Here is a 13,458-nt window from a genome sequence, read left to right on the forward strand (position 1 = left end):
GAAATCCTATTTTAGGGATCATTAAAGAACAGAACTTTGCTCAAAGAACAGTCTGTAAACTTTGCTTGAACGGCAAAACATTGTAAACATGCATATATATTAAAAATTTCAAGCCTTTATACTTACACTACTGAAATTATATATCTGCAGTGTTGGCATTGTATCTTTGTGAAGTTCAACAGCAAGAGATACATCAACCTTTCCATGGACAACTAACTTATTGCTAAGTCAAAAAAACCAGTTATGGACTTACTTCATTTAAAAGCAGTCTTATTGAAAAATAGCATTGAACAGTGTATTAGATAGGTACAGAAAAATAAAATTACCCAAAAGAACTTCCCACATGGTTCATTTTGAAAACTCAGTTGTTCTCCTGATACTGGTAAATCAATGAACTAATGTAGCAAATCCCTGCGCCTGCACACAGTTCAAACCCTTCTTTCACTTCCGTGCTCCTTATGCTCCTCAGGCACTGAAACCCAGGATTGACACCAAAGCTGCAGCTGTGTCTCAGTAACTTCTCCTAGAAATAATTTAAATGCACTTTCTACATTACCAGAATAATGACAGTAAGTCAGACTTGTTGACGCATTTTATTGTGAGATGGGGAGTCTGGTAAAAAACTAGAAAATGACCATGATGTAACAAGGAACTTAAAAATGAAGTTTCAGATTTGTAACATACATACATGAATACAGGAACAAATTGGCACAAAAATGTTAAACATTGTTCCCAACACTGTTTTATAAGATTATTCTAATTTGGCTTACTAAGGAAATGAGAGTTTTATGGTTAGACTAATCTCTTAATAAAACTGCAGAGTAACATGCTATTAGTCACACAGTGAATTTCAAAATTTAAGAGCTTTATATTAAAAACTGGGTAAAGGTAAAATGAATTGATTGCAATTGTAAAATTAATACATTCCCATTTTAATTCTTCTGTTCTACAGTCCAAGGCAAGTATAAATGTTAACATAACACTGTTAAATCAAATCTCAATGCAAGAGAACCGATTGCATCTCTACTTTAAATCTTATCAACTTTCCAAATTTTCATACTAAAATATATTATTGTATTAATACAAACTACAGTATTATACACTACACTGTGTAATAAATAAAGAAATATAAAAATAAGACACATAAATATAAAAGTTTTCTAAAACTAAAAAGGTACATATGTCAGTAAGAAGGGTATTAATACTGCCAGGTTTGAAGACATACAGTACAAAATGTTGCACAGATCTATAAACTAAAAGAAATAAAATAATACTGATAGGTAAAAATCAGCTAACATTGTTAATAAATGGGGTCCATAATAACTAACATTTGAAAATACTTATGAGCCAGATAACATGTAATGTATGTGTCTGAAATTAAAGTAAACCAATAAAGCAATAAAGCAGATTAGAAAATTTCCCTTGTAATTATTGTAGAGAAATTCTGCAAGTCAGGTATTAACCCAAAATACCACCAAATAATTAAATAATGAAATATACCAGTGTTCTTACTTCTCTGATGGCTGAGTGTTTTTTCCCCATGAACAGTTTAGAAGTTTGATACAAATCAACAAATGCTAGTTATTGTAGGCCACGCATTGGATAAAGGCTGCTTAGAGCCTTTGTAATACTGATAAATGGCACTTACAGCACATAGGTCTTGCATAAGGCCAAAGGAGATACAAAGCTTCATATCATATCCTTCATATTGTTACTACATACTCAAAACACAATTACAAACACTGTTTTTGACAACTTTCCTGTCCTTACCAGTATTAACACTGTTAGTCCCTGCAATCAGAACTCAACGACAATCTTCTCAACTACATTTTTAACCACATGAGTAAGAAACTTCAGTTCTTCTATCATCTTCTTCCTTAAGGCTAACAATACACTTTAAATGATAATATGCTCTACTACAACATCTAATGTCATAAACTGCTACCTTCTAGGTTGAATGTACAAAGGTAGCCAAGCACTGTTTGCAACTGCATTACACGTCTCTGCAAAAGGGAATTTTGTAGTGCAGAAGTTCTCACATTGTAAAACATAAGAAAATACTGAAGCGGATTTAGGAAATGTTTTACCATAAAAAAAAAAAATCATATAAATCTCTCCCAATTGTACAGTTTAAAAATTAATCAACTTAAGAATGAAAATTAATACTGATAAAACAAACAATGCCAGATGCTTGTCTAATAATCAGGTTTCCTACAACCTGTTAAATCTTTGCTTCCAGAGTCACTGTATTTTTCTAATCTGCTTCATGTTATAAACTTGTTCCTAACTTTGAAAACTGTGAAAAATTACTAAGTTTGAGGTTCAGGCACACCTGGATTTATTTTTTTTTTCTTTTCATTTTTTTAATATATATTTTTTTTTACACAGTAGTGAACAGAAATCACAGTATACAGGCTACTGCGTTTCCATGAAAAGCATGTATAATATAGAAGGAACTTCATTACCAATTTATTTTTTCCTTATAGAAAAAACCTAGCATGTAAGCTTTATTCATTATTTTCTTCTGACACCTGCCCATTATTTTGTATAACTTCTGGTTCTGCATTGCTTGCTTGATTTACAGCTTCATCGTTCTTGTCACCTTCAGTTTTCCCTTCTTCCTCTTCTACTGCTGCTTCTTCTTCTGCATCCCCTACTTCTTGTAGTTCCCTACATTCTTTTTCTTCCTGAAGTCCCTCTATGTCTTTTTCTTCATCCTCCTCTTCCTCTTTTTCACTGTATTCCTCCTCTTCCCTGGTTAGGCTCTCCCTCTCATCCGAGTCGATCTGCGAGGGGGACGCCCTGACCACCACGTGCTCGCTGCTCAGGACCTCGGGGCCCATCTCCTCGGGCTCGGCGCTGTCGCGCTCCTCCGTCTCCCTTTTGCAGTAGGAGTAGCGGTGGTTCATGTGTTGAGAGTAAGACCCCGAGTGTGAAAACCTCTTTCCACACTTGTCACATTGGTAGGGCTTTTCCCCAGAATGCAGTCGCATGTGTTCAATCAAATGGTGTTTGTGTTTAAATGCTTTTGTACAGATTCCACACTCGTGAGGTCTTTTACCTATAAAATAAAGCACAAACTATTGGGTATCTTGTAGCTGAAGTTTTTAAAATGCACACTGCTGTTTTCATTGTAAAATGCTGTTGGTGAACATATTAGCATCAATTAAATTTTATATAACAAGATGTTCTACTCCATGCATTATCAGCCTGAGTTTCTCTCCTGAGCCCAAAGGACGAAGGTGCAAGGGTACATTGTCACAATCACTACAGAATTTGTAAGTTTTTTAGGAGAACTCATCATAGGAGGATAAAGATATTCTTACATATAACTTCTAGCACAAAAAAGGTGCAAATATAAATTAGAAAATGAGACATTTTTCTTGCATAAACTTTTTTAAATTTAAACCATTTTAACTTTTCTATATTGATGGCAATTTAAAATCAGCTAAGCTTTTACATTAGTTTTGGTGTACCAAGTCCTTCCATGATACAGGAAAAAGGAAAAATCATTCTAAAATCTGGGCTGGATGCTTTATGTACAAAACTTGCATTGACATGAAATAAATCTGTTTCACTCAGTGTGTTTCTGCTCTTTTGCAATTACTGTCTTTTTTTTAGAGTTTTTATAAATGTATCAGGAGCCTAGTAGTGTTATTTTGATTTTAACTTTTAAAGTTGTTACACAAACCAACTTTGCAGTCTTAGCTCAGACATAAAAGACAAAGACAGTAAGACATCAAGTTTCTGGTCACACTACACAGATGACCAGCACATCCATGTCATCTCATGCCAAACAAGCAACGAGGCAGGTGTTGGTCTCTCTTCCCAAGAAACAAGTGACAGGACAAGAGGAAATGGCCTCAAGTTGTGCCAGGGGAGGTTTAGATTGGAAATTAGGAAAAGTTTCTTCTCCAAAAGGGTTGTCAAGCAGTGGTTGCCCAGGGAACCATCTCTGGAGGTACTTAAAAGACAAGTAGATGTGGCACTTTTGGGATGTGGTTTACCAGTGGACTTGGCAGTGCTGGGTTAATGGCTGGAGTCAATGATCTTAAAGGTCTTTTCCAACCTAAATGATTCTATGATTTTGAATGTTACATTGAAGTTAAAACTGGAAGGGGAAGAACAATTCTACTAGGAAAAGGAGGAGTTAAAAGGGTCTCAGGACAGCTTAGGTATGAAATTAGATACCCTTAATGAATACAACTTGAGAAAATTGATCAAGACAAAAAAAGAATTTGTTGTGCTTTTAATTTTATATGTGAGATAACACTAAAGTGTTAATATACAAAATATAATTAATATAATAATTCAGCTACTCTGTGAACCAAGAAAGTAGAGCACCATGAAAAGAGTAGCCAAAAGTTCTAAAGTGTTTACTTTATGGATGTGGGGAAAGAAAAGATAACAGAGCCAGCAAGAAAGGAATATATAATACAAAACCCAATATATATTTGGCACCTAACCAATAAAAGAAAGAATTCTTACTTTAAGACATCACAGAGGAAATAAGAGAGCAAGAGGTATTAAAATAATCTTAAAGATACCAGAACTGGAGCCAAAATGAACAACTATGAGAAATTAAAAATAAAAATCAAAGCCAAAAGGGTGTTCATTAGCAGTTAGATTCTATGTCTAATGAATAGCTGAAGCTGTTAACTTCAGGGCATTATAAATGTGGCTCAATTGGAAAATCCTTCATGCCAGATAGGCACGCTGTTTTTCATGCACAGTATCAAATACATACACGATCCTTTTTTTTCCAGTTTTTCTTTTTAATTTTTTCAAAATTTATATCCAGGCAAGGTAATTTATAAGTAATATATCCTCATCTGAGGATATAATATATCCTCATCTGTGAGCTGCAGCTCACAGATGATTATCCACAAGCCAGATGCAAAAACTCCCCTTTTTCTATTTAAGGTTTAGGTCTAACAAATTTAAAGAAAGACAGAATTGCTGTTCTGTCAAAGAAATATACAAAACCAGGGGTTTCTAAAGAAAGCTTAGCACGGATAGTAAGGACTGCTACACTTCTCTACACTGTCTGAGAACTGCATTCCAGTTGAGATTATCAGTTACATGTTACCAAAGAAATAACAATCAGAAAAGTCTTTTCCTAGTACATACCTGTGTGTTCATACTTATGTCTCAATAATGAGCTGCTCTTCTGGAATATTTTGTCACATAAATCACATGCATACATCCCATTTTCTGTCTTTCTCATTTTTTTCTTTGGGGGTGTTGAATCAGAATCGTTTTGATCTTCTAAATTGGATATTCCTTCTGAGCTAGTGTCTTGCCTTTCATCCTTCAGAAAAATTACAAAAATAAGTTAACTTCAATTAAAAAAGTCACCCACGTAAACTGAAGCTGCTATTCCCACTCAATTCCATAAATAGCCAAACAAAATTGCTTAGACTTCCACAATTTAAAAAAATCCTTTACTGCATTGTTCTGCTTTGCAGTCTTTGCCACCAACCAGATGCAGATTTCCTCACTGGGACTGGTTTTAATCACATCCAAATATGACTGTTGGCCAGGCCTAAGCTATGCTGGTGTGCCATATTTTAGGGACCATAAAATAAATGCAATATTACAGACCTGTAAAGCACTTCAGTGAGTGGGAAGAGCAAATTTGCCACCTAACTGCATTTTTCAGCTAATGCTGGTCACCTACCTTTTGCTGCTTCACAGATTTTATGAAGTTAAAAGACTGTTTTTGCTGAAGTTTTCACAAAAAAGCTATTTAAATTACCATTCAAATTTGCATATTTGACTACCCTCTTCCTTGTGAAACTACCACAAGTATTATTTAACCCAAAATTTAGGGGACTTCAAACACTGTCATTAGTAAATAGTTAACAAAAGAATAAACAAAAAACAAAATAGTAAAAAAAAAGTAAACAAAAATATAATTGTTGTGTATTTCTAAGCATTTTAAGCTTCCCTGTAAAAGCACAGTATTTTCTACTGACATCAGCAGCATGTACATGTTAGCCTCAAACTTTTAATATAAGCAGCCTTGTAGCTCTTCAAGGCTCCTCAGTCTCTGGCAATACAGAAGCCTGAATAAAATGCTAGACTGCCAATTTCTAAGATTTAAGTAGAAACACTCAGCCACTTTTCTGTTCTGCCCTGTCTCTACCTTAATGTTCACAGATGATTCTCAGGAGGTCTGACCCCAATTAAATCACATCTGGATGTACCCAGGGAGGAACAAGCTGGGATACAGGAATGGCAGATGAAGATAAATATCTCCCTGACTTTCAATTGAGAATATATCTGCATTTTGTTTAAAGTGACATTACGGTGTAGGATGAATTCAGCTACTCTGCAAACCAAGGAAGCAGAGCAGCACAAAAGGAGTAACCAAGAGTTCCAAAGAGTTTATTTTCTGAATATGGGGAAAGAGGAGATTCAGAGCCAGCAAAAAACAAAAGCCATGTTTTTATTTTGCTTTTTGATCAGAGGCATTAGATAGTCTTTAAAATAGTCAGCACTAATGTCCTAGAAGATTAAATATGGAGAATAACTGAGTTGTCCACGTACAATAGTTTCTGTTAGTCTGGATTCAAGCTGCCTGAGCTAACTAGCTGTGCAGAGGGCACAACAGTAATATCTATTACCTATTTACAATCAAGTCAAATAAGCCTGATAGCTGTATTTATATTTTTATTTAGTTCACCTTGATAGTTTTCTGTTAGTTCAGCACAGATACAGATCGAATACATCATACGTACATCATGTAGGAATATGGGGACCGAAGTACCTGATTTCCATTGGCTTGGGTCTGTTTTGGTGGTGTCTCATGAACTGCAGGACTAACTGTAGTAGAGTATGTATAAGCCACCTGTGGAATCAAAATGGTTTGCTTATTGGCAGCGAGAGCTCTCAAGCAGGGAACACTGTTCTGGTCAGCAATGGCAACAATTGTAGGTAACTGGGCAGTGACTGTAGGTATAGCAATATTTATGGGATTGGCACTTGGTGGGATTACATTTACAATAGGATCAGAGTCTGTAACACTGTTGTCCTTTTGTGGTTCTTTTTTTGCACAAGTTAAGTTCAAAGGTTCTTCTTGGACAGAATAAACACTGTTCTGGTAAACACTAGTTATGGTAGATCTTTCCAACAGTTCTCCATGTTGCTTTGGTAGCGAAAGGTCAAGAGGTTCTATTTGTGGCTCTTCTTGTACACCCTCTGCCGTGTACGTGTAACCCTGTGAATTTCTTGATGAAGAAAGGTTTAGTGGTGATGCAGATGGCGTGCTACTGTGTGAACCATTCAGAGTTGAAGTCCCTGGTAAAGTCTGAGATTTCGTTGTACTGACAGGATTTTGTGAGTTGTTTGTGCTGTTCTGGGGTTCGCTCACAGTTGAAGTTGCTGCTTGATCATCATTGTCTGCAGGACTGCTTAATTTAACTTGTTCAGGAGAAGATGGTCCAGAAGACTGCACAGAAATTTGTCCAGCTTGCATTTTTTCAAACCACTTTTTTACCACATCCAGTGGTAGGTTTACAGAATCTGCTATTTTTGAAAGCTCTTCTGCGCTTGGTTGTGCATTTAATGCATAATACGCTTTTAGGAGCGACAGAAGGTTCTTTAAAGGTGGCTGACCAGGAGACAAGTTGTTCTCCCCGGCTTCTGATGGGACAGGGGACTCGGGTTTCTCAGCTTCTGCTCCACTGGGCTGGGGAAGCTGAGGAGGGCTTTTTGTTTCATAGTGCTTTAATTCTTGAAGTGCATTAAGATCTCCTGGACAGTCATCACAAAGAAGACAAGTGCTATCGTTGGTCTCTCCTTCAAAGTTCTTATCTTTCTCAGACTTCACTGTGAGATCTTGTGGTAATTTCTCATTTTTGCAACTATTTGCAGGAAGAGAGTTTTCTTTTTTTAGATTTTGTGGAACAACCTGAAGTTGACTTGGCTGCTCCAAGCTGTAGTTGATAATAATTTTGGTTGTCCCATCTTGGTCAACCAAAGGAAGACTGATAGCTGAAATGAGGGAATGGCCAGGTTGTTGTATAGATGCATTGTTGATTGTTTCTTGTTCTTTGGACGCAAGATTAGCATGATTGTTTTCCAGTACTTGCCTTATTACGTTACCATCCACTGCCACTTTTAGTACATTTTGAATGTCACTTAAATTGATGCTTATGGGAGACACCAGACCTACTGTTGGTAGAACAACAGCTTGCACCACACCCTGAGGAGAACTGGTTGCCTGCAACGGGCTACCACCACTAAAAACCCCATTTTGCAAAGGGGTTGAACAATTAATTCCTGAAGCAACCACTATGGGCTTGAATTCATAATCCACAGGTTCAGTTTTAATTTGGTTAAGAGGAAGCTGCTCTTGCAAGGGTTTATTTTCTATTTTTTGTCGTATCTGTGGTCTTGCTGGGCTACCTGGTGATGCAGAAAGGGAAGGGGAGGAGCACTGAGACATCTTGAGCCCTGACCGGGCTCGACCATTCACGGGCATCAAACCAATACACTTCTTACTGCTTATGTGTGAACTGTATGAACCAGAATGGGAAAAACGTTTCTTGCAGTTTGGGCACTCATATGGCTTCTCTCCTAAACATAAGAAAAAATAAAAAAGAAAAGAGAAAAGGCATATGCAACAGTTAACCAGGTTACAGCGTAACTTCATCAAACAATAATTACCAGAACAAATACATCATAATGACCTCCTAAAGAGTCCTAGGGGAAAAAAAAATCTTATCTAGTGAATTGAACAGTAAGAGTATAGCTCTGAGTCAAGGCTCCTTTAATAAGTTTGTGATCCACTAGATATAGGATGGAGCCCACATGATCATGTGTTCCAGTATTTCTCTATTTGACAATTACATATTTTATTGAACTTCATTAAAGTTGTACCATCACTAACTTCTTATATAACATTTCTTATAACTTATCTAATAAATTGTGTCCTGAGTCTACTTTAATATGACTAATCTCAAATGATGTCAATTACAGCCGCAGGAGGAATGCACATTTCTTATGTCCTGATTATTATCAATTAAAATTCTCTAGCAAGGCTTGTAACACACAGAATGATCTGCAAACATTGAAGAAAAAACAGACAAGTGCAAAGGACCAGAAAGATGTCCCCATTTCTTTTGCAACAAGTCAAGTTTTCCTTCATTGTAAGAGATTAAGTTGTAACTGTAAATCCTCTTGAGTTTTTCTACATATTTCCCACACACAGCTGAAGGCTGTAGTCAGTGCTTGCAGTATTCCAGAGGAAAAAATATAAGGAAAACACTAGTATTTTAAACTTACACTTACAAGACTGCTATTACATCAACATTATAAAGAGCAGAAATGGCAACATTTGTACTCAATTCAATGCTTGATTTATTTACCACTGTGGATTCGTAGGTGCTCCTTTAGGTGATGTTTATATTTAAAAGCTTTTCCACATTCAGTGCACTTGAATTTTCGATTCCCACTAGACTGCGTCACATGTCTCTGTAAGAAAGAAGTCTTAATTATTGTACAGGACAGCATCTTGCAGAAACACTTTGTATTTTCACATTGCATCAGAGAAAATGCCATACAAACCCAAAAAGAATCAACCATAACTGTAAGAGATTCAAGGTGGTATGGAAAAAGGAAACAAATTACAAATCAGGTGAAAACTGAGGCAAACATTTCTTCTGAATAAATCTGATACAGGAGAAAGAAAGAAACAAAACAAACTCAAAATATAGTTGCCCCTTCTCCTAAATTCAGGTGAAGTTTACACTGACATGTTAGTAGGAAGTTCCAGGATGAATGCTAGTTCTACTTGTGAAAGCAAAACCATCAGGGAAAAACCCCAAGCCCAGTACCCACAGAATATTTCATGCAGGATAGAAAAACATTAAAGTCTATAGAAACCTGTTTAAACTTTAATCGGTTGACTTGATTTTTCCATTTACATGCTTCCAGGGCTTACTGTTGGCCTTGGATCCCTCTATACAATGATGCCACAGGACTGCTCAAGAGAAGGTAGCTTAGTGACAATAAAGGTACTCTTGGTCACAATTAATTTGCAAAATAAATGTGAGAAACCAAACCAAAACAAATAAAAATATGGAGGGGTTTCCCAAGTACACAACACCAAACCTCTTCACCATTTGCACTGAAGGTCTGTGATTATTTTTGTTAGATTTTGCCTTGTGAGAGCATTTATTGTTAAGTTCTAAATTGTTCTTATCTTTATTGCTATACTAGTTTAAAAAAAAGCAAAAGCAAAGACAGATATGTAAATATATGTAGTATTTACGTGACACATATATTCAAAATCTTTAATTTTACCACAAACTCTATATGTCTATGAATGTGTATTTTTAAGGACAAAAATTACATGCACTTTTAAAGTTGAAATAGTTTAATTACCAACAAAAAACAGAGGAACTAGGAATTTTTCTGTTCAAACAACTTGTTTATTAGAAAAACCCAGCAGCTCCTTTTTAAGTAGAGCTCACTTCGCAAAACGATACTCTACCACTATTGGGATGCACTGCAGATTTTTGGTAACTGGGGTAAGCATTTTTATAAACTCATGAACAGAGCTGTTCATGGACTCTAGGGACTAGCAGGCTGCTCACCACCACCAGCAGGTGTGGATCAGCTGCCTCTGGTGTGAAAGCATGGGGGGAACTCCTACCCCTGGCTCTGGCCTGCTGTGCTTGGCAGCACTGGGAGCAGATGCTCACCAGGTGCTAGCACTCTTCCTGAGCACAGACAGGACAAATAGGGGCTGAGAACTGTGCTGGAGAAGCAGGGATGGATAACACACAGGATGATGACCCTGCTGCGAGACATGCCTGCAGATCTGAAGAACCTGCGGCTGTGCAGGTTGCTGGATGAAAGTCTGAACTCTCTGCTATGAGATATGCTGTCCAAATTATCAATCCTTCCTGTTCTACTCCCTGTCCTCCTTTAACAGAAGACAAATTGAAATAAGATCATCTAAATTACTTCCATATACTCTAATTCAACAGTTCCCTTGGGAAAGCATTTGGTTAAGCTGCAGATTTTACCTCTCAGCAGACACTGCTCCCATCCTGCTCAGGACGAGCAGCTCCCTGCCTCCCCTGGGCTCTGCAGTGAGTTCTCCACTCGAATTTATCCCGATTAGCACCTGACCCTCATTCCCGGGTTTGTCAGCTGTCTTTTGCTAGTTCACATGGCTTTTCAGCTCTGTTTAACTAAGTCCCTTGAAGATGATGTTCTAGAAGACTGTGACTGACTCACTGCATTTCACTTTAATGATCCAATGAGTCTAGAGGACCGTGTCAGGATTTACTTAAGCCTGCTGAGAATCAGTTATTACTGTTTGTCTTGAATTATACGAGCTAACAGATCTCAGGATATATACAGTTACTGCAGGTCCTGGACTACATAAATATTCACACTAAGTATCAGTGCATGTATTCAATCTGTCAGAAAAGTTTCTGCTCCAGTCTTTAATCTAATGATCTATTTCTAATGCATGGAAGTCCACACTCCACTTACCAAATTTTTAATGAGTTTTCCTGTTTTCCTGGTCATAGCTGTAAGGTGCTTTAAGATTTCTGCTAGATAGTGTTTCCAAATCTATTTTGCCTTAGCTTCTTATATTTGTAACTCTCTGTTCAGATTTCTTGCTGTCTCTTGCAATACTGTTCAGAATTACTTCAAAGGATCTTCTTTAAATGTAACTGAGAAATCTTAACACTTCTCCAAAGTACCACCTGTAATACTTTCACCTTCATTTTCTCAGATTCAAATGGTCTTCCCCATCTCAGCACTGTTAAAGCTACATTAGTTTGTGCCTGTGACATGTGATATATTTCTAATACACTGTACATAATTGCTGGTTTCTCCTCATAAAAGAATTAACTGCAACATTCAAAAAATATTCTTCTGCACTTCTTCAAGGACTGAAAGAAGAGACACCAGCATTAAGGTCTGTAACTAGCCACTAATACCTCCCTGCACCAAATGTTTACTGTGCTTAGGACTGAAGCCCACTCCTCTCACACCAGAGAACAAAACTAGTTAATGAGAATCCTCAAACGTTATTTGGAAGACAGAAATTACAGGTATATCGGGGTTTTTTTAACAGATGGTTTGACCGTGGTTTCCAAGAACTGCCATTTCTCAGCAGTGTGCATGACACTGTGAAATTCTGAAAGACTACCTACGGGTGCTTCATAAATTGATGAGAAAAAAATTAAAACCAATATAAGAAGCACTTTTTCACACTTTTTCACACACATCTCTTTTGGTGCTTCACATGTGAAGGCAGACGACACATGCAGCATCACCTCCTACCAACTGTTAGTGGTGTAGGAGCAGCCAAGGGTGCCGTGAGGAGCAGGGGGAGGAGGGAGGAAAGAAGAAGAAGAAGAAGAAGGTGCAGGATGGCTCTCAGCTCTCTGCTGGATGGAGCAGAAGTTTTGCATATCTTCCCCTGGCTCAGAAGGAGGTGCAGTGTGCAGGTACCCCTTCCACTGCCTTCACTAAGCTAGATTTTATCTTTGCTTGTTGCTTCTTTGTACAGAACAATCACAAAATTGTCACATGAAGGACATTAGCAGCTAATGAAGTTATCCAAATAATCTATGGTCAGGTGAAGTTCTTTAGGAATAAGACATCAAGTTTTAAACATGCAGCTGTTTAAGATCCACAGCCAGGAGGTCTATACTTTACTAACAACAAAATTTTCCATTACATAAATGATGTAATCATGTATATGCAACCAATTTTAAAGACATGACAACTTTGCAATAATAACATAAACAAACAAGTATTTCACATTTACCAAGTGTCTAAACTATTGTAGTTTTAATTCTGGCTATGGCTTGAGAGAAAAGAACGGGTGTAATACTGAGTTCCAGATACTTCACAGAAACAACATTAATCAAATAAAATTGTGCCTTCAAAAGTATAAATCCATTAAAATATTTTTGTGGGAATATAGTTTAAGCTCCCCTTTTTAGCAATTCTTCTGAGTGTTTACTCACTTGGTATTTTTTATTTTTTCATTCAAACTGCATGCAAGTATGGGAAAGGCTTCTATCTCCCCCAACTACTTTATTCTTATGGTTTTAGGCTTGTAACTGAAAAGACTGAAAACAAATGTGGTAGCCCACAAGAAAAGCATTACATAAATAGCATTCATAGATTTTATAGGTAGAAATTTAATATGTAAGATGAAAGTAATTTTAAAGTACAAGCCAAGCCAAAAAGGAAGTGAAACAGAAATTAATTGCTCATGGGGAGCGTATTTGAGTAAAAAAGAACTGCCACACCAGAATATGCTGGTGAGGTTATTCCAAAGCTTGTGAGACAATAAAATCCGTGCAGCATGATGGCCAATACTTCTTGTACCGATTTAATTGACCAGTGAATGTGAACACTCATGTATAAAAATGTATAATAAATTTTTAAGCCTGTTAAATTGTTGGACTTGGT

The 13,458-nt window shown here is 36.9% G+C and overlaps 1 protein-coding gene across 2 annotated transcripts in view; it reads right to left on the bottom strand.

Annotated features, from left to right (window-relative positions):
• Positions 1–574: 574 nt before the first annotated feature.
• Positions 575–13,458, bottom strand: part of ZEB1 (zinc finger E-box binding homeobox 1) — a 119,877-nt gene continuing 106,993 nt past the window's right edge. For both annotated transcript variants that reach the window (XM_053949227.1, XM_053949220.1), the window contains 4 exons: positions 9,375–9,480; positions 6,773–8,583; positions 5,131–5,311; positions 575–3,061 (listed from right to left, as the gene is read on the bottom strand). In XM_053949227.1, the coding sequence (XP_053805202.1) occupies positions 2,508–3,061; positions 5,131–5,311; positions 6,773–8,583; positions 9,375–9,480 (2,652 nt within the window). In that variant the 3' untranslated portion in view covers positions 575–2,507. The remainder of the gene's footprint in view (positions 3,062–5,130; positions 5,312–6,772; positions 8,584–9,374; positions 9,481–13,458) is intronic.

The sequence above is a fragment of the Vidua chalybeata genome, chromosome 1 (assembly GCF_026979565.1).
Source record: "Vidua chalybeata isolate OUT-0048 chromosome 1, bVidCha1 merged haplotype, whole genome shotgun sequence".
Taxonomy (NCBI): domain Eukaryota; kingdom Metazoa; phylum Chordata; class Aves; order Passeriformes; family Viduidae; genus Vidua; species Vidua chalybeata.